This window comes from Megascapheus bottae, chromosome 7 (assembly GCF_031878675.1).
Source record: "Megascapheus bottae isolate mThoBot1 chromosome 7, mThoBot2.hap1, whole genome shotgun sequence".
In the NCBI taxonomy this organism is placed as follows: Eukaryota; Metazoa; Chordata; class Mammalia; order Rodentia; family Geomyidae; genus Megascapheus; species Megascapheus bottae.
In genome coordinates, this window is record NC_143515.1 from 51,086,778 (window position 1) to 51,109,000 (window position 22,223).

Genomic DNA, 22,223 nt, shown 5'->3' on the forward strand with positions numbered 1-22,223 from the left:
TTTTGTTGTTGTTGTTGTTCCAGGTAGGAAAGTAAACAGCTCAGAAATGTAACTATGTTTTTCTTTCCTTCACTCATTCTTGTTTCCTCACCCCTATACTTCCCTTTTCTTCCAAGAGAAAAGTAAAACCATGCTGTTTAAGAGAAAAGAAATATCAGTTATAGCATTAAATGGGTGTGTATTCACAACTCAGAAAACCTTGTCTGTTCTACTTGAGATTCTTTTTAATTATGGCTTTACTAACTTCCTCCAACTCTAATGTTAATTTGACATCTAATGTCATTGAGTTTTGACCTATTGAGGTGTACAGAAAATAGATTTCATGATTCTATGATATTCCCAAAATAAATAAAGTTAGGATAAATGAACTGATTGCAACTGAAAAGCAACAGTCAGCAACAGAACCAAGTTAATAATCTTAACAGTCAAACATAACATACTGTAATACTCTATTTGTTGATGTTTATACACAATAGGCTTCTTTAACAATGCACAAAAATTGTTAGGTTTCATTCAAAAAACTTAATAAGGACTCCTAAGCTTCCCACATTTATTCAGTTGTAGAATTTCCATTTTAGTGCTTCTCAGATTGTGCTCTGGGAAGATGGCAGGTCAGAATTACATGGAGAGATGGTTTCTGAATTATAATCTCTTGGAGAAACTCCAGGAAAGCTTTATAAAAATACTAGAGCACCATAAAATATGAGACATTTTGCTCTAAAACTTGGGGAGGAAGAGCCAGATATGGGTGGTTTATGGGATTATACTTATAATCCAAGCTAGTTTGAAGGCTGAGATCTGATAATCAAAGCTCAATCAGCCCAGGCAGAAAAGCCTAAGAGTCTCTTCCCTCCTTTTAGCCAGCAAAAATGCCAGGAGTGGGGATGTAGATCAACTGGCAGAGTATCATCCTTGAGAGAAAAAGCCAACTAAGAGTGTGAAACCCCTGTACCGGCACAGGAGAGAAAAGAAGAACCTTGGTGGAAGAGTCTATTGGGATCTCTTGTATAGCATCGGATATTTTTATTTTGCTAAGGTAGAATAAACTAGTGAATTTCATGAATTTTATTTTGTCAGTAAAATGTAATTATCAATCCTATGTGTCATGCTGTTTTGAAGTTATGTGACAAATGTAGCTAAATGTAGCTTTAAGTATAGTGATGTAGGGCCAAAGTTCCTTGGATTTAAAAATACTCCCTTTTAAGTAGGTCACCTGTTAATGAGTAGGGAAAATATATTCCCTTATAACCAATTTTTATGATTAAAACAAACAACTCAATGTGATTTTCTTATATGGGATCCATTGCCGGAATTAAGATCCAAGTAAAATTAATCATAGATAGCAAGATTTTATGAAAACTCATCATGGTTGTGAGCTTTCTTCCACATGAACAATCCCACCTCATATAAACAGGATCTTATTTCCAAGAGAAGCTATAAGTTAATCATCTTCTTTAATTCCTCTGCCTCTCCCATGGCAATTCTTCCGAAGCTGTTGGTGAAGTCCATGCATTTGAGTGATAGAAGAACCTTAGCAAGTAGGTACCTTAACTGCTCTGCCTTCAGAGGAAGATGCCAAAGAAAAGCAAAGTCACATGACTGACAATCAGAAGGAAATCCCAAGGGTCCTGATTGCCCAATCCTTTCACTACAGTATACAATAAAAGGAACAATCCTTCCTCCACTATATACAATAAAAGGAACAATTTTTGGAAAAGCTTCCTGCTACCTCAGCTTCTCTACCCAAATGGGGCAAAGCTGAAAGGAGGTGAAACAACGTGACCTCAAAGTACTCATGGGTAATTACTTAGGCAGATAAGTTCACTGTGATTGAGAATAAACCAAGAATTTTTGTTAAGCTCTACCCATGTAGTTTACTCAGCCTGAATCTTATTTATTCCCTCTGTTGTTCAGAAGACATATAGATGGAAGCTCTGGAAGCTATGACTCAGAATATCCAGATCTGTTGATAGAATAAAACAAAAATACACCCATATGGTGTGTTATATTGCAGGCCATCAAATCAGGTGCGATGGCTACAACTGCTAAGCTAGTTGGGTCAAAATCAAAAGGGGTTCACAGTAGAAATTCCACTGAACTAGATCTTTGGTATACCACCCAAGAGTTTACCTAATGGGATGATGGAAGAGAAAATTGCTCCAAGCATTGGCAGCAGCATATGCAAAAATGAAAGAAGTATAAAGAGTCAATCAGCTAAGCAGTTGGACAAGGGCAATTCAAAGGCTTGACTATACAGAAAAGTAGTGATTGTGTGCCATGAAGAATGCTGTGGGAAAAGTCAAATGATTTCTTAAATAACAATAATATGCCATCCTTGGGCAAGAAACCACAGACCAGTGACTAAAGGAATCTACCTGTTAAGAGTTGAAAGAAGGGCCGGGAGTTTGGCCTAGTGGTTAAAGTGCTTGCCTACCATGCATGAAGACCCGGGTTCGATTCCTGGGTACCACATACATAGAAAAAAAAAAAGCTGGAAGTGGTGCTGAGGCTCAAGTGGTAGAGCTCTAGCCTTTAGAAAGTCCAAGGACAGTGCTCAGGCCCTGAGCTCAAGCCCAGGACTGGCAAAAAAAAAAAAAAAGAGTTGAAAGAAAGAAATCTGTTCGGTGCTTCTTGTCTTGAGAGCTTGCAAAGTCTATCTCTTCCTATAAAACTGCCTGGATTTCCAGAGTCAATACAGAATCCTTCGAAGAAACAGTGGCTTAATGGTCAGATTAGAGGGGAAATAATTCATTCCCATAGCAAATGCCCTGCCGGGTTGATATGCAGCTTAGACAAGATGTGAGCCAGGCACCTGTCATGAGGGTCTAGCCTACATTAACTCTTCCACTGGGGACGCTGCTGTGGTTAATGTAACATCTTCATTCATTCATTCATTCACTCACTCACTCACTCAACAATTGAGAAGGATCCAGAACTCCCCAACGCGTTCCTAAAACGTGGGCCCCCTGCAGATACTGAGCACGGGACCGCTCAGGAAAAGCAGCTGAAGGATGGAGTAGCTGGCTACCTTCCCAGGTCGAGGAGAGCCAGGGGAAGAGGAGGAGGGGCGGGCCAGGCCCGCCTGGTGGGAGGGCAAGCAGAGGGGCGGGCAGAGGGTACAGAGCGTATTTGGGACGGGTGCTCCAGAACCCCTGTCCCCGCTTCCGGAGCCCGCACACGGCCTGGGACGCCATGGGGACGTCCTGGGCGCAGTGGCGGCTGCGGGTGTGCGGGCTAATGCTGCTGCTGCTGCTACTGCAGATGCCGCTGTCGGGATCTCTGCGCGGGGCGCTCTGCCCAGAGCCCTGCAAATGCGCGCCCGACGGCGCCCTGCACTGCCCAGGCCCGCGCGCCGGCCTCACCCGACTGTGAGTACTGGGGGGGCTGCCACCGCGGCCCCCCACGGGGACACCTCGCTGTCTCGGGGCCTCCAGGCTCCTGGCTCCTTCCTCCTGTCCTGTGCTGGAAGCTGGAGACAGACACTGCATCGCACTTCCCCATCCTGAAGCCTGCTGAGACGCCCAAGTGAGGGCTCCTTGGTATCCTGAGCCCCCCTTCCCAGTAGCCTGGATCCCCTACTTTCCCCATCATGAAGCCCCAGGCGGGGGGGGGCTTAGAGCTGCCCCCCCAAATCCCAGGAGAAAGCCTAGGACTCTACCGCTGCTAGAGAGGGCATGGTTATGACGTTTTTCAGTGGGCTGGGGGGTTTGAGGGCATAGCCTGACTGATGGTGGCATCGTGGCCAGCCTGGCTAGCACAGGTTCCTGTGGCCTGGGGTCGTCTAGGAAAGCAGTGTGGTGATCTGGTGGTCGGGAAGCAGAGATGCTTGCAGGTTTGCACCTCTGGAAACCAGGGCGCATGGTCTTTAGGTGAGCCAGCAGTGAGGTGGTCAGCAGACTAGGCTCTAGCTGTGCTTTCCACCTCAGCCATGGTAGCTAGACAGTGAAACAGAGACATGGAGAAAGCAGCTTAACACAGTTACGGAGTAGAGACACGGCTTTTACTCCTAGGATGCCAAGAGTGTCGCCAGGTCTCGTTTGCTACACCTGTTGCACGATTCTGTTTACATGAAAAGGCCAGATGGACAGAATGGGAGTTGAGGTTGGGCTTGAGGGGTGGGGGCAAGATAGGGAGCCCGGGCAGGGGGCTAATGGAAGTAGGTTTAGGGATGATAAAAAAATATATATTCTAACAGACTGTGGTAATGGTTGCATGGAACATGCTTTTTAATTTTTATTTATTTATTTTTGCCAGTCCTGGGGCTTAAACTCAGGGCCTGAGCACTGACCTTGGGCTTTTTATCCCCTCTAGGCTAGCACTCTGCCACTTGAGCCACAGCACCACTTCCAGCTTTTCTGTGTATGTGGTATCAAAGAATTGAACCCAGGTCTTCATACATGCTAGGCAAACACTCTACCACCAGGCCAAACTCCAGGCCCTGAACGTGCTTTTTAAAAACAATGACATGGTACGCTTCAAATGAGTGGATTTTATGTTACATGTTTTGCATCTTGATATAACTGTCAAAAGAGGAAAGGAAAGCTAGGAGGAGAAATGCCAGAAGGATATCCAAACATCAAGAAGCTGCTGGCGGTCCTTCTTCTGTTCTAACTGCTTGGGATGGTGAGATTTGATGCTGAGACACTCCCGGGCCCTTTCTACCCCTTTGCACCCTCCGCAGCCTGTCAGGGGCCTGCTTTCTGGAGGAGTTCACCTTCCCTGTGGAAGTTAATGGCCTTCCGGGAATAATTGTGGCTGAGAGAATTTAAGGGTTGAGGGGTTTATATTAATTAGCTCCCATTAATTATCTAGTCAGCTCAGTTCCCAGAAGGTGATGACCATGCCGTTAGAATTGATTTCCATCAATCAGCAAATCCATGGAACCTGACTTCTGAGTTCCTGCCCTTGTCTTCCAGTGACCAACACTCCCGAGTTGCTCTTGAGAATGAATGATTATGCCACTAAAAGCCTTTCTCTCACTTGCCGAGTACATACACTGTTTGGAAGAAAAGCACGGTCCAAAGAAATAAAACCTTGCTCAAGGTCCCATGAGACGCTATTGAGTTACAAAGATAGCACCTTATCTTTATTATTATTATTATTTGCTTGTCTTGGTAAGAGAGTTACTTCTTCCTCAATTAAAAGAATGTAAATACTCCCAAATTCTCCAAACTTGGTCATCGGTGGAGAGCCCCTGTGGCTGAGAATGGGGAAGGAGTGGGTGAATCCAAGCTTCATTGGGGCTCTGCTTTTCCCTGAGATTTCCCAATGGCTCCCGACACCACACATACCAGCATCAAGAGAAAATCCCATTTCTGAAGAAACAAACCAGAATAGTTGAGTCCCATGGAACAGCCTGAAGAAGCATGCAGCCCCTCAAAAGATTTTACAGTGCTGACTAGGGCAGAGGGTAGAAATGGAGACCAGCAGAAGATGGGTCTTTGGGCTCTGAAATTCTTTACCAACCATGGGAAATTCTAGCATCCTTGACTTCCTACCTCCATAGACCCATCTTAGTGTCTATGATGGAGCGTGTCCTCTCTGCGATACTTAGAGACATAAAGCCAACATGGTAATCCTTACAAGGTGGAGCTTCTTGAGGACCAGAAGGCTGGGAGCTGGCTGTCTTTCAGGTGAGAACTTTGTGGAGATCAGACCCCATGTGGGCCAAAACTGGGTCACTTTGGCATAACACACTACATATAATATCCGTGTGACAAGAGTGATGCCTATGAAGCGATTAGGGGTGTTGTCACTTCAAGGCAATGCTTATCAAACTGTAATCATGGACCAGAAACAGGAGCAGCACCCAAGAAATAGAAGATGTAGACTCTCAAACCATGCCCAACATACTAGACAGAACCTCCGGGGGTGTCCACAGCAGTCTTCACGGGAAAAAGTCCCTTGGGCGAGCTTGATATATTGTTCTCCATAGAAGTACAGACTTCCTTGAGCCATGTGTTTCCCTACTCCACCTCAACCCCACATGTACAACACCCATTTACTGTGAAATAAAAAGGCATAGAGCCCAGATTGTGGCCTAGTAATAGCGTGCTTGCCTAGCATGCACGAAGCCCCAGGTTTGATTCCCTGGAACCACATATACAGAAAAAGCTAGAAGTGGCACTGTGGCTCAAGTGGCAGAGTGCTAGCCTTGAGCAAAAAGTGTCCAAGGACAGTGCCCAAGCCCTGAGTTTAAGCCCCAGGACTGGCAAAAAAAAGGCACAAAATTAAATTAAAAATCCCAAACTCAGATGAAAAATAAGCAGTATAGAGGAATTTTTTTTTTCTTCAAAGGGAAAAAGAAGAAAGAATCTGTGGGAAAAGACAGGCTAAAGATACAATGGGAAGGTGAATTTGGATTACAGGAGAGAAGCAGAATCAAGGACACATCTTAGCATAGGAATAGTTCTCAGTTCCAAAGTAATGGATAAAGAATAATTCAATATGGAAGCAAAGTACAAGACAAATAGGTTCATGCTGATATCTGTTCTTGGTGACAAGTGGCTGAAACAGGAAACCATTATTACAAGATAGCAAAATGCTATGAATACAAGATAGCAAGGGTTCACAAAAATAAGAGAGCGGAAATGTTAGGGTAAGGCATCCAGAAGAGAGGGGTGCACTGACTTACCCACGGAATTTGGATCTGCATAGAACAGAGAAGCACCCCTAGCATCTGGGATTTGGAAGAAGTTGAGTACTGCACAGGCATCTTAAAATTCTTCAGCATCCCTCAATTTCTGTTTTAATCACTTCAGCTCTTTTCAGGTGTCTCTATTTCCTAAAGTAGATAGAGACACTGTGCTGCTTCAATAGAAGGAGGGAAAATGTACATAGGTTTTAATTGCTTATCACTGACAAGGCCACCACTTAACAAAATTTTGAAAACGGCAATGTTCAAACTGCTCTTATCTTTCCATCCCTCCCTCCTTTCATTAAAAAATGTAAGTATTTAAAATATATGATGTAAGAAATAGTCTCCAACATTTCCACTCGTTTTAATTGGGGCAAAAATAACTGAAGAAACACTTATTTAATTTTTTTTCTTTTCCTTCTTGTTCTTAATAGTTCCAGGCAACTAGAAGGCGGGAGAGGGAAGAAAAAAAAATCTCACCTTGCACATAGTTATATAAAGATCTTTGTCTCTATGACAACAGAAAGGTTGATCGGCTTGATATGGAAGCAGTTTCTGAAAAATCTGTTAGTAGGAAAATGCTAATAATAATTGCTGCAATTTATTTTTTGCATCTTGTGCCTGCTAAATAGAGATTAAATCTTTAGACTTTATTGTAAAATACTATCTAAGCCTCTGGAAGGATGAACTGTGCATAGCCACCAGTCCAGTGCCCCAGGAAAATGCTAGACTCCTGACAGCTTTCTTGAGTGTATCATCCCATTCCATCCTCGGTGAAAATCAGGTGCCAGAGCTGTGTTCAATGCTCTATAAGATGTACAACTCTGAAGGCTGCTTCCTCTTCTTGAGGAGCTCACAGTCTAGATGGAAGCACACCCATAAGAGTGGTATTATCCAAGAGGGAACACATGGCTCTGTGGAGTTCAAATAAAGGATCAGTCTCCAAGGGAAGGCTGCATGGGAAAAGGGTGAGTGAGGAAGCTGGGCCCTGAAAGGAAAAAGCCAGATGAGTCCAAGTGAACAATAGGTTTAAGAAGCCTAGAAAAGCAAAGAAGAAGGCAGAAATCTCCCCTGTACATGCTTCTCTAGAGGGCTGTACAAACAAAAGAAAATTCTCAATATGTAATTCTGGACATTACTGTCGCCAGGCTCTGATGGCTCCTGCCTATGATGCTAGCTACTCAGAAGGATGATATCTGAGGATCAAAGTTCAAAACCAGCCTGGTAAAAGAAAGTGTTTGAGACCTGTATCTCCAATTAACCACCAAAAAGCCAGAAGTGAAACTATAGCTTAAGTGGTAGAACATCAACTTACCATTTAGGTGACAAAACTCAGAGACAGCACTCAGAGCTCAGTCTTTGGGTTCTGAGTTCAAGTCCTAATACTGACACAAAAAAATAACCATTGCTTCATATGTGCCTTTTCTGCTAGGGCAAGTATTTGAACCTTAAACAACCTAATATTTGAGGCGAGGTAACTTGGTAAGCTATTTAGCAGCATCCATTGGTCTCCAACCACTCAACGCTAATAGCTCTAGTCTCCCAAATGTTGATAAACAAAAATATCTCTAGATGCTTGCCAGGGGTGGGAGTTGCAGGTGAAGATTCTCCCACTATCCTTGCATTTTATTTTTGTGTCATGGGGAAAAAAAAAAACACTTTAAGAGGGCTTATTCAACTTAAGATTCCAAGAAGTTATGTATAATTATTAAACTGTTTATTGAACTACATAATAATAATACTGAATAGGCAACTGAATAAGAAAAATAGACCAATGCAAAAAAAAAGAGAAAAAAAACCTGTCAGTGTGTATCACATCTAAATGTCAATTTCTTAAATCTCTGCCTTAGACAATGGGGAGGTGTGGAGGTGTTCTGGGAAGAAAAGAGAGTTCTTTGTGTTTTGTGTTATGTCAGCATAGGTTCCAGAATGGACAGGCTGCTATAGTCTATGACTTGAAAAGGAATTAGTAGGCATATTATCTTAAGTAAAGACACACAGCATAATCATAGTATAACCTGTCTAAATTGTTTTAATTCAATGTTTGTTTTATACTCAGTAGAGAGGAATTGATCCCTCACCCAAGATTCATAAAAAAAAAAAAGTAACCAAAAACAAACAAGCAATAAAGAAAAACACCAGGGCAGCTGGGACAGATGGAGTTTCAGTGCAGGAAACATCTGACATTTCCCCGTGTAGGGAACATCAGGAAGTCAGCCCAGTAAAACCATCCACAAGATGGAGACAGAGCCATCCAAGCTCTGATAAGGACAGCTAGGCCTGACCTTTAGCCTCCCTACAGATGGAATGAGCAGAAAAAGAATAATAATCCCTAATTCCACGAAGTGTAGTTTCCACTTTTCTTTACCTCTCAAAAAAAAAAGACCCAAGGGAGGGTTTGAAGTTTGATCTTGAACTTGAGTTCTATCTCAGTGTTCCCTCTCGGCCATGCTTTAAAGGCCATTCTTAAGCCTGATTGTGGTTCCTTCTAGGAAACTTTGGAAGAATCTGATTTTATTACTTTAAAAAAAATCACACTTAGAAAAGTGAAAGACAGCCCCTAGTAGGACACTAAAAAACAAATGAGCCCCTGAAAATTCAATGGAAGTATGTAGCCAGTAAGATTCAGAGAGGAATCTCCTTGACGTTGGACTCAGGTTCTCTGAGAGCAACAACTCCTGAAGCATTTTATCATTTTCCCCTCTTTCCATCCAAACTCCAATCAATTCAAGACTCAGTTCTGTACTTTTTCCCACATCTTTCTGCTGCCCAAGCCCTTCCATTTATTTACCTTTGCTTCTTATAATGAAGCAGAAAGAGTTTCTTTCCAAACCACGATCTCCTGGAGAGGTGACATGTGTAAACTATGAGTCACAGTGCTATGGATAGGCCCTGTTGATCACTTGTGGACAGGAGGAAGCTGGCTCCATTGGACCTCACATCTCTGCTCCTGCGGTCCCCCTTGGTTTGAGAAAAGTACAGATTTTAATGGAGATTTTCACAAATTTTTCACCAGTACATTTTTTCCTTGCCAGTCCTAGGACTTGGACTCAGGGTCTGAGCACTGTCCTTGGTCTTTCCTCAAAGCTATTGCTCTACAACTTGAGCCACAGCACCAGTTCCGGCTTTTCTGTGTATGTGATACTGAGGAATCCAACCCAGGGCTCCTTACATGCCAGGCAAGCACTCTACCACTAGGCCACATTCCCAGCTCCACCAGTACATTTTTTTTGCCAGTCCTGGACTTGAGCTCAGGGCCTGAGCCCTGGCCTTGGACTTTCTCAAGGCTAGAGCTCTACCACTTGAGCCTCAGCACCACTTCTGGCTTTTTTCTATGTATGTGGTACTGAGGAATTGAACCCAGGTCTTAGTGCATGCAAGGCAAGCACTCTACCACTAGGCCAAACTCCCAGCCCCCAGTACATTTTTTTTTTAAGAAGAGGACTTTTTTCAAAGTCACATCATCAAGCACGTGGGCTATATGCCTTGATGGGCAGCTTCTAGCAGCTCCTCTACAAGAGTCCTCATTTACTCCCAGCTTCTACCCCACTGGAAAATGACACCCCTCTCAGGTTGAAGGTCACTTAATAGCTGCCCTTTGTGGATCTTTAATACCACCTGAGCCAAATGCACAGGAATCTAATTTAGAAATGGAACTCAACTTGCTGCCATGGCCTTTTAAATACAGTGAGGTGATTCTTGGGTTCCCAGCATCTCATGAGCAGAAGTGGACAGCATCTCTGAGTCCACAGAGATGAAAGACTGTGTGTGTGACATAGTCACAGGACACAAAGACTGATGTGAAAGGGCAGAGTCCAACACAGCCCTGAAATAATCTGAATTGATTAGCAGAACAAATATGGGCTAACCAGGTCCTAACACCAGGCCCTCTTCCTTCTAATTTGCACTGCAGGTGTAAGTGAGTGCTGTCTGGAAATAGGACATGACGAGTTCTATCTCTGAGTGGGGCTGATTGCAGTGAGGCCAAACAAGACAAGGGAGGTGAAAAGTAACAGGAAATCAAGGTTTCACACAATAGCAAAGTATTACTATAGCAATCTAATGATTTTGAGAAGGCTGAAAATCCACAGTCCATATATTAGGTGGGATAATAAATATTTATCCTTTATGAGAGAAGTCCAGTAGATCAGTTATGTTTCTCAGAGGTGTTAATTAGAGAAAAGGACCCAATCTCTCAATCTGAGAGGTGACTAAAATAGAATCTCAAAGTATCTCAAAGTATCCTGAAGTCTAATATTCTGGCTCTTTCAGTCCAGATGTAGCCATCTCTGAAACATGTTGATAGAATGTTTCCAGCTGTATCTGCCCAGTAAGGCATCCAAGAGTCTTTCCTCTCACTTCCCATCACACTGAGCAATGTCTAGACTCAAGCTGGACACATAGAAAACCTGCTCACCAGGCACCGGTGGCTCATACTTGTAATCCAAGCTCCTTGTGACACTAAAAGACTCATGGTACAGCTGGAAGGTCAATTGCAACTGAAAAATATAAGACCCCGTCCCTCTTAATGAAGGGCCAGCTGGTATCTGGCACGCCTGCCTGTTGTCCCAGCTGCACAGAGTCCTAGTATAGATGGAGCATCCTCCCCCTGATCACGCTCAGGCAGGAATCAAGACTCATCTCAAAGAAAACCAGCAAAAACACCTATTTGGAAAGCATGAGGACCAAGCCAGGTGCTGGTGGCTCACACCTACAAATCCTAGCTGCTTAGAAGGCTGAGATCTGGGGACTGCGGCTCAAAACCAGCCCAGTCAGAAAAAAAGTCCCCACGAGACTCTTTTCTCCAATTAACCACTCAAAATAAACAGAATTGGGGCTGGGACCCAAAATGGTAGAGCACTAACCTGGAGCTAAAAGCTCAAGGACAGCACCAAAGCCTTGAGTTCAAGCCCCATGACCAACCAAAAAGAAAATAAATGAATGAAGGAAGGAAACAAGGGAGGGAGAGAGGGAGGGAGAGAATGAGAGAGAGAGAGAGAGAGAGAGAGAGAGAGAGAGAGAGAGAGAGAGAGAGAGAGCCAGAGTTGAAGCCTTAGTATTTTCTCTCCTAATCTGCCTATCTCTCTCTTACACACACACAACACACACACACACAACACACAACACACACACACACACACACACACACACACACACACACCAGTTCAACAGTTCAGGTTCAGCACTGGTATGTGTGGCTTAAGTGATAGAGCAGAGAGCTTTCAGCCAAAAGGAAAAAATAGGAAGGAGGGGATAAAAGAGGTGGGGGGAGGTGGGGGGGAGAGAGAGGGGGGGGAGAGATGGAGGGAGGGAGGGAGGGAGAGAGGGAGAGAGGGAGACCTTCAGGCCATACTAGCTGAAATGTTCAAGATAGAAAGCAGGATCCAGAGTCCCTGCCCTCCAGGAACTGAGAGTTTTCCAGCAATGGGAGAAGGACAAATCTCACATGACTGCAGTGAAAGAAATGGAGACGGTGATGAAAACTAGACCAAAGTGATAAACAGGGTAAGGCTCAGAGGAAGGAGCCTCCTCTTTTAACTAGAGTACCTAAGAAGCTTTGATGGAAGGTCAGCTCTAAGGCCACCTTTCTAGGGACAGCTGAACACGTGTGGTTCCCATAAGCTCAGGGCTGGCCTCTGACATTGGCTTAAAGATAGGAGTATGTTATCACAATCCAAATCCAAGGCCATCTGTCAGTGGCTCCGTGGATTACTTCACTAAGGAAATTTAGGATAAGCTTCTTATAAATGTTCCTCTCATTTAGGAGCATCAGAAATCAGCACTGACAAATTCCATCACAGGAGATTAACTTCATAGAAGGACGAGGGACTAGAAAGATCCAGAAAGAATCTGGCATTTTAGTGATAGGCCAAAAAATGTTTCTCTAGATTCCACCATAAAACTGAGCTAATTCAAGCTAGTCACCAGTGGCTCATGCCTGTAATCCTGCAACTCAGAAGACTGAGATCTGAGGACTGCAGTTCAAAGCCAGAAGTGGAGGTATGGCTCAAGTGGTTGAATGCCAACCTTGAGCAAAGAAGGCCAAGGGGCAGTGCCCAGGCCCTGAGTTCAATCACCAGGACTTGCATAGAACAAGGTGGGAGGAGGCAGTCCAAGACTCTTCCTCCCTTTCCCTTTAAGTTCCCAAGAAAGAGAATCTGATAAGCCAAAGCACATACAAGTAACCCCTTTCCAACCCATAGCAAACCTGCTGGTCAATGAGACTTTTCCACCATGATGCAACCTTCAGTAACATGCTTGTAGAGACAGACACATTCTTTTGTTTTCATATATTTTTATTGTAACTAATGAAAGGGTTACATTATATTCACCAAATAGAAGGTGTATTACTTCACAAACATTGATACCCTTTCTCATGTTTTGGTCCCCATTTCCCTCCCCCACCCCCACCCCTCATCTTGTTTTCTCCCCTTCCCTATCCTATTTCAAATAACCAAATAAACATATATACAATATATCAGATAGCAAGGTAAAAATGCTATAACAATATGAGATAATCAAGGGACAGCAAAAGAGATGAGAGATAACATAGTACATTAAGGACAACCATCACTCATTATATGGCTTTTGTTTCTATATCCTAGAGGTCCTTTCATTTAGCGTCATTCTATATGGCCTTTTGTATCAAGGTTTTGCTCTATTGTAAATCTCTGCTAGGAGAGCCTAAGGTTTCTACTGATTATGACAAATGAGGGAAACCATTGAGCCTATGTTCCTTTGAGTCTGGCTCACTTCACTTAATATGGTTTTTTTCTAAGAGACAGAGGTATTCTTGAAGTAAGCAATCACATGCATCAGTATCTACCAGGGCAAGTGGATTTGTAAAGAATAAAGGTGCACATGCCAATAGTTCAAGTACTTCAAACCAATCCTCAATTTAATTAAAAGTATGCAATATATCCATTGCAAGTGATTATTTACATGTTCCCTCAAAAACAAAAGAATGTTTTAAATGTCGAAAATGAAGAACTTGTAATGAAAAAACTTCCTGAACCATAACTGTAATGTCACTGCCCTGACAACATAATATTCTCTGCTTCAGAAAAATATTTTTGAGAAGTCATTACAGATGACACAGACATTCCCCAGGGAGAATTCAACATGTAGCTTTATTTACCAGAGTTATTCTTGTCATGTTATATTATTGCTTAGAGAATTCTAGTTTAAGGGGGTAGAATGGGTTATTTTGCTTTGTGGGTTTACAAAACTTTAAATGGATTTTGAGTAAGGGCTCAGAGAATGTGTGCCATTTTGCTCTGAGACTTTATATTTTTAATTTAGTGGTTGCACATATGATTTGGAAGTCTGCTATCCAAGGAATCTTCTTAACATCTTGGCTCATATAATAATTCATAAACTCTTCAGAGCAGCTTGCTGGATGTTCAGTAGCTTGCTGGATGTTCTGGAATAAGATCTTGGAGGAGTCACTCAGACTGCACTTTCCAGTAGGAGAGTTCCAACTGACTGAACTTTTTTAAATTAATGAGCAAATGTAAACCCTACAGAGTGGCTCCCTAGAGTTGAAACATTTATTGAAAAGTTTTTTGTTTTGGGTTTTTTAAATCATTTCCCTAAATGGTTATTAGGTAATACCTTAAAGAGACATCTAGGCCCTAAAGAAAAACAGTAAGAGACAAACATCCATGGCACAAACCTATAACACCAGCTACTCAGGAATCAGTAAGATTATGACTATGAGCCTCTCTGGGCACAAAAGTTCTTTAGACCCATATCAATAGAAAACCTGGATGTGATGGAGTATGCCTATCATCCTAGCTACAGGAGGAATCATGGCCCAGGCCAACCCTAGGAAAAAGAAAGCACCTATGGGGGAAAAAAAAGCAGAGCAAAATGAGGTAAAGAAGTAAGTTCAAGTGGTAGAATGCCTGCCTAGCAAGCATGAAGTCTAGTGCTGTAAATTAATGAATAATAAATTCAATAAATCCTATCTATAACCAGTGGGGAATCAACAGAATCAAGTCAGGGACAGGCACAGGTATGATACAGACTAAGGGTGTGACTCATGAAAAACAGAAGAGTCACTTCCAGTGTGCTGAACACATCCACTCTCACTTCCTGCCAAGGAAGTAGAGCTGTCGTGAGCTGTAGCCAAGGTAGCTTAAACCTTTGACAGAGAGCAGCTGTGAATTAACAGCACTTACTGAGTTCCCATCTTGTGCTAGATGTTATATTAGTGTTATGTAAACATTTTTAATCTGATCGCAAAACTCTGCAGACTTTACAATTAATTACGCATATTCTTTGAGTCTGGAACAAGGCTATGATTTGATGCCAGGCAGTGGGGCTGCAGAGTCAGCACACCGCACTGCTCAACAGAGGAAACACAAGCTGTATCTCCAGTGTAGAATCTGGACCAAGGCTAGAATCTGATCTGACTTCCAGACAAAGGGGGAGATTTGCCAGATGGTGGGAACAATATGAGTGAAGCAGGAAACATGAAGCCAGTTCAAGAAGCACCAATACTCTGATGACCAGGGGAACAGAGAAGATATGAGTCCCATAAGTTTACATGTCTAGTAACCACATTTTAAAAAAAAAAGGGGGTGACAGGCAAAATAAAATTTTAAAATATTGTATTTAATAATGTATGATGTCATTTAAACCTAAAATCCATACCAAAAATGTTAGCGATTCAGCAACCTTTTTCTTAACAAACCTTCAAAGCTTAGTGTACATATACATATATTCATACATACACACTATATATAGTATATGTATACTATAGTATATATAGTATATATGCATATACACATATATTATATATATATACATATCGTGTACTATATACATACTATACTATATAGTATGTATGCATACACTATGTATTATATATACTATACATAATATATATATACTATATAGTATATATTTTTTACATAGTATATATATATACTATATATAAATATATACTATTATATAATAGGTACAGCTCATCTCACTTCCTGATTAATGGCTTCCATACTGAACGTTAAAGTCTATTGTAGGAACAGGGTGCCAGTGGCTCACACCTATAATCCTAGCTACTCAGGGGCTGAGATATTAGTATGGTGGTTCAAAGCCATCCCAGGCACAAAAGTCCCTGAGACTCTTATCTCTAATTAACCACCCAAAAACCAGGAGTGGTGCTGTGTCTGAAAGTGGTAGAGCACTAGCCTTGAGCAAAAGAGTTCAGGGACAGTACCCAGGCACTGACCTCAAGTCCCATAACCAAAAAAACAAAATGTAAAAGAGAAAGAGAAAAGTAGATGAATATGACAAACAAATAAAAACTGAGAGTTGAATGCAAGTGATTCTGACATATGAACCTAATAAGTGTGTCTCATAGTCACCAAGCAATAAAGTCACTTGACTGTATTTTTAAGAAGCATTCCAAACTTTTCTGAAACAGAGCTTCATCTACTGGATGTCTATCTATACTAACTTCTTATTTCAGATAGGATCACAGCATCAGCTCCTTCTAGGTAAAAGCTGAAGACATGAAGCCGGTAAAGGGAAACAGTCCTCCTAATGAAGCTACCAACTAGATTTAGGCCCTGGCAAAGCTTAAAGTTAAAAATCAAGCAGGAGAGCCACTTTTCTTTCCATTCTAAGATGAAAACAAGTTTATTATTATTACTGAGGAGGTTTGAAAAGAACAGAGACATTTTTAAATCTGTCAAATGTAGAACAAGATCTTATGTAATAAATACCAAAACATGCACATTATTTTGATATATAAATAATTAAATAAACCCCTCCTGTTTCAACATGCTCATTAGTCACAAAAGAAAATTGCCCTCCTGGGATTTCTCTTTACTGTCCTCTGATTTTATATCATTTTCCAGTTGGGGCTGTGATGGTTAATCTGGATTGTCAGCCTGACTGGATTAAGAGATTCCTAGGCTTAGTGAAGCTCACCTCTGAGGTGTCAATAATGATATTCCCAGAGATTACTAGATCCTGATAGCTCTGATCTGGTGAATTAATTCCTAGGATTAATTCCTAAGTGCATACATAATATGATGACATTATTGAAAGGTGGTAGAAGGTATTATGTGGAGAAATGCTAGTTGGAGAAAGTAGGTCACTGAAGTTGTATCTTTAGGAGCTAAAACTTGCCTTGTCTACTCTTTGTATTCCCTTTTTCCTACTTTCCTGGCCATCATGATATAAAATTCTTTGCTATATCACACCCTCCCTGCCATAATGGAATGACACCTCTGGAATCATGAACCAAAATGAATCCTTCCTCTGTTAAGATGTTTATGTCAAATATTTTGATCAAGAAGATGAAGAACTAACTAATACAGGGTATACTTCTGGCAATAAACTAATCGTCCGTGGAGAATAGATGATTGTTTGTAGCTGTCTTAAATCAATAATATGGATGGTTTTCTTAAACAATTAGAAGGTAGTGAGTGGAAATATTTCACCTCTGCCATTTGTCAAGCAGAAGGAAAAGAGAAGGCTTCAGGAAGGTGACTAGCTATCACATTCAGGCTTTGGAGACTTCATGTGACTGCTGGATGTGGGCCCTGGCTTGCCTCTCCTTCAGATACTGCTGGGACTATGGGCCATAGATGATTCTGCCCAGAGAATCAGCTTTCACTCTACCAAAAAAATACTAATGAAAGTGAAGGACCCATACTTATCACTTGCTTTATGCAATACCCATCTTTCAAATAAAGAATATCAATAGAGCCATATTTTTCATTCATCTAAAGAATTTGCTATTTAAAGGATTCATGCAGTGAATCTTTCTGTAGGACAAAGAATCCTTTAATAATGCAAATTTTTCTCTGCTGATATGGTTTTATAAAGCAAGAATTTCCAAATCTATCAGTTTCTTTGAAGGGGAATTTTAGAGCCCTCCTAGAGAATAATGAAGATCTCTCACTAGAGCCAGTGAACTGGACAAACTAGCTCCTTCCAAGGTTGTATTGAACTCAAAAGAAAAGAAAGAGAGAGAGTGTGTGTGTGTGTGTGTGTGTGTGTGTGTGTGTGTGTGTGTGTGTGAGAGAGAGAGAGAGAGAGAGAGAGAGAGAGAGAGAGAGAGAGAGAGAGAGAGAGAGCGCCAAGCCCCATCTCTGAGGATTCAAGAGACATTAGAAATAACTAGGGAGGGCATGATAAGCCGAAATTATTTTCTTCGAGGTAATTGGATTTATCTGAATGATACAAATTTTCCCAGACTCTGGCAGAAAGAGCAGTAGGCATTTGGTGTTCGGGTTGATTAGTATAAAAAATGGAGAGCCAGACGCTAGTAACTAATGCCTTTAATCCTGAGATCTGAGGCTCACTATTGGTTGGCAGCCCATCAGGAAAGTCTGTAAGACTCCTATCTCCAGTCAACTACTGGAGGAAAAGAAAACAGAGCTGTGGCTTAAGTGGTAGAAAACTAGCCTAGAGTAGAAAAGCTCAGATACAGTGCCCAGACCCTGAATTCACCACCCCTCGCAAAAAGAGAAAGCAAGAGAGACAGAAAGGGAGGGAAGGATGGAGGGAGGAAAAAGAAATGGAATCAACAGGAAAAAATGGTGGTAAGAAAAAGCTCTAAAGATAGGGCAGTGCTTCTGAGAAGTCCTACTGTGAAAGAAGAGATTGCACCTTTATCCTACACAGTGGCTTGTCAGTGGATAAGAGTGACTGAGGACAGAAGACATGATCTTTAGTGAGGTAGAAATCTGTGATGAGACTGTAGTTCAATTGAGACCTTCAGCCACCATCTCTCTCCTGTAAGATAGGAGAGTGAACCACTGTCCCAAAGGGTGATTTTGTCAGCACACAAGATCATGGACTTTAAGAACTAATCTACTACACAAGACAGCCCTTGCACGGGGTTCACATCTGTGCCAGGAGTCACTGTTTGAAGGATGGTGCTAGGTTGATCCCAACCAGACAGCAGTCAGGAACCCATGTGGGACAGCATCGCCTCCTAAGTGGGTGAGACACAGGATCAGATGTACCATTTGGGAAGCAAGGAGGACAAGAATGAGCAGGAATCCTATTTCCCAGATGGACTGTCGTAGCTACCAAGTGGGCTACAGATTATGGATTCAGAGTGAAACAAACCCAAAAGTGGGGTGGGCAGTATAGTGAGATAAATGTAAGTCATGGATTTTATCCACGACTAATGACATGAAAAATCATCGTTGTTTATTCAACTATCAAAACAAATGACTTCATGAGGCCACAGCCATGTGCTTCCTCAGCTGTCTTTATTCACTTTGTAAGAGAGAACTCCCACCCAACAAGTTCAAACTCATGATGGACCCGTACAACTGTAGCCTGTGTGGTAGCCCCAGAATCCATCCAGGCATGGAACCCATTCGAATTCCCGCCTTATTTCCTACCAGACAGATGCATCATCTGGGTGGTCACTCCTTGTTTAAAACAGAAAGGAAAATGCCCTTTATTTTATTTTTGTTTGCTTTATGCATAACTCATTCTCTTTTGGACTCAATAGCAGAAATGTTGAACTAGGCTGGGAGTGTGGCCTAGTGGTAGAATGCTCCCAAAGCCCTGGATTTGAGTCCTCAACACCACATACACAGAAAAAAACAAGAAGTGGCACTGTGGCTCAAGTGGCAGAGTGTTAGCTTTAAGCAAAAAAGTTTCCAAGGACAGTGCCCAGGCCCTGAGTTCAAGTCCCAGGACTGACAAAAAAAAAGAAAAGAAAAGAAATGTTGAACTTTTTTTTCTTTGGGCCTCTTTCCACTCCCCCCTCTCCCTGACTTCTGCTCTGTGTCAAATGATGCTGACTAGACCTTTCCACGCATTTAGAAACTTTTAAAAATAAAGCAAGTAAAAAGAGACAAAAGGAAGGAGTCAGGTGGTCCATCAAATGAAACTTTTCCTTGTGTTTCTCAGGTTAAATGAATTCATTTTTCATTCAAGAAGCACAATCATCATCCCACAGCTAGTCTCTCTCAGGTTTTCCTTTTTAAATCTCCTCCCACTTCTCTTCTCTGTTCTCCATAGATAATCCTCCTAATGTATGCTCATGCATCTTATTGTTTAATATGTAATGTTTGGGGGCATACAGTTTAGTTTTCCAAATCATGCTTTACGTATCTCATTAGCTCCTTCCTTGTCTCTTTCAGTCCCTTCATTGTCTTTTTTTGGCTCCATGAGTCTAGAGTCCACTGTGGTTGTCTGTGTGCCTTTAGATTCTAGACTCTGATCTGAGTGGCTACTGGCTCTGTTAAGTGTACACTGCTACAGTTTTCTTGCTTCCTCACCAAATCAAGGGGGGTCCCCAACTCCCTGATATGACAAGGCTATGAAAATGTCTTGTATAGCTTACCCTCTCCCATCAGTGTAAGAATTTATATTTGTATCATTTATATTTGCTAAGTGTTTCTGATATCATGAAAGAACAATACGGACATCCACTGAGCTGGGAGCACCTTCAGTAGGAAGGTGCACTCTCGGGGGGAGGGAAATGGGGACCAAGACATGAGAAAGGGTATCAATGTATGTGAAGTAATGCACCTTCTATCTGGGGAATATAATGTAACCCTTCTATTAATTACAATAAAAATATATGAAAAAAGGAAGGTGCACTCTAATGCTCATAAGGAAGGTGAGCGCCTTTGTCATGATCATGCACACCTGCCATCCTAGTTATTTGGGAGACACAGGTAGAAGGGTCTTGGTCTGAGAACCCACACAGTCAATATCGGGAGACACTCTGGAAAGCAAACTAAAAGCTGGAGAACTAGTGGGGGCATGGCTCAAGTGACAGAGCCCTTGCCTAACAAATGAGAGGCCATAAGTTCAATCCCTAGTTTCTGAAAACAACAAAATAAAAATTAAAAAAAAAACAAATCACAGTTGGATAAGAGAAACAACTGATAATGCCCTATAGCACAGTAGGTTAGCTATGTTTGACAACAACTAATCGCCTATTTCAAACTAATAGGATTTTGAATGCTTACAACACAAAGAAATAATACATGTCTGACGTGGTAGATATGCCAGTGACCCCAAGCTGATCATTATACGTTACATTTGTGTATTGAGATAGCACTCTGTACCCCATAAATGTATATCTGCTACATGTTGATGAAAAACATTAAGACATAATACATTACGACAAACAAAAAAATTATGGGTCACACCATGAGCAGACAAATTTACATATAGAAAACAAATACTTGAATGCTTAGGAACTGATGCCAACCGAAGACAAATGAGAAACGAAAATATCTTGGAAAAAATTTTAGTCATTGGGGAAAGTATTTGTGGCTGTTTTTGGATTTGTGTATCCAGATTCTCCATAGAGCTCTCTAGATACACCTCTGCTGAAAAAAAAAAAAAAAAAGTACAATACACCTGCCTCCCCTCACTTCTCTGGTCTCAGGGGTCTTGCCTGACCCAGCCACATGCACAAAGTTGCATGCTGTTCCCTTGGTGTCTCTTTTGTGGTGGAGATTCTATTTTCATTCTCATCTCAGCTGCCTCTCCTGGTGTGCAGCATCGTATCGACATCAACAGCAAAATTTCATCTTGCACCAGGTCATTCTGCAGTCACTGAGGACAGCCAGTGCATGATCTACAGCTTCTCTCACTTCCGTCCAACCTTTGCTCCTCATCCTTCATCCCTCCATCCATCAAGAGCCTGGGCAACTTCCCCGGTCAAATCTAAACCAAACTACTCCTCTGGGAGCCACAGCAGGCTCCTATTTGGAAGAGGAGACTGCCTGCTGCAAGGCTCCAGCTTCTGGGCTCCATTTGCATGAGTAAACAGCTCTGAAGGGTTTGGTTTGAAGCTTTTATGTAAACACTCTCCAAAATATGTTCTGCACTGCATTACCCGTAGCAATAAAGATTCTGGAATCAGAATTTGGCTGTCAGTTTTATTGATGTTGAATGGGGTACGGTAGAATACAGCTTTCTCTTCTGGAAATTTATTGCCTTGGCAGTGTAGAGAGTAATAAAATTGTGTTTTTAATCAGGAAGCCAAGCAGACATGATTCCAGAAGAAATATAGGAAGCAAACATGCTATTGCAAGAAGATTTCTCCCTCCACTGTCCCTATTCCTCTCAGATCCCCTGTTAAATAATTTGGGGTGTTGAACAATGTGCTTGGTGGGACTGATTCAGAGTTTGGATTGTGAAATTCTAGGCTGTATCATCTATTAAAAAAAACCTGTTGAACAAAAGCATTTTCTGAAATTTTTTTCTCCTTCCTTCCTCCCATTTTCCCTCCTTCCTTTCCCTCTCTTCCTTCCTTTTCCCTTCCTTCCTTCCTAGCTTCCTTCCTTCCTTTTCTCTTGCTTATTTTTGGTCCAAGACCCAAACTTGAAATCAATATCTGATACATTACACTCATCAGTAGGCCACCCTACCACCTGAACCACACCTCCAACCCCATTTTCTTTTGATCAAGGCTGGCACCCTACCACCTACGGGACAGCTCCACACCTAGCTCCGTTTGTTGGTTGGTGGTTAAATCGGCAGTGATAAGACTCTCACAGACTCCCCCACCCCTAGCTGTGTTCCTCAGACCTCAGCCCCTGGAGTTGCTAGGATGGCAAGTATAAGGCATCAGTATTTGGCC

The 22,223-nt window shown here is 42.0% G+C and overlaps 1 protein-coding gene and 1 long non-coding RNA gene across 5 annotated transcripts in view; one reads left to right on the forward strand and one right to left on the reverse strand.

Moving 5' to 3' along the window:
- The window catches only part of LOC150060769 (uncharacterized), a 111,728-nt gene that overhangs the window by 70,354 nt on the left and 19,151 nt on the right, over positions 1-22,223 (reverse strand). The gene's annotated exons all lie outside the window — the stretch shown is intronic.
- The window catches only part of Lhcgr (luteinizing hormone/choriogonadotropin receptor), a 59,851-nt gene continuing 40,799 nt past the window's right edge, over positions 3,172-22,223 (forward strand). For all 4 annotated transcript variants that reach the window (XR_016536261.1, XM_090336967.1, XM_090336969.1 and 1 more), the window contains exon 1: positions 3,172-3,368. Coding sequence is in view for 3 of the 4 variants with exons in the window: in XM_090336967.1 (XP_090193093.1) it covers positions 3,193-3,368 (176 nt within the window). In the remaining variant the exon portion in view is untranslated. The remainder of the gene's footprint in view (positions 3,369-22,223) is intronic.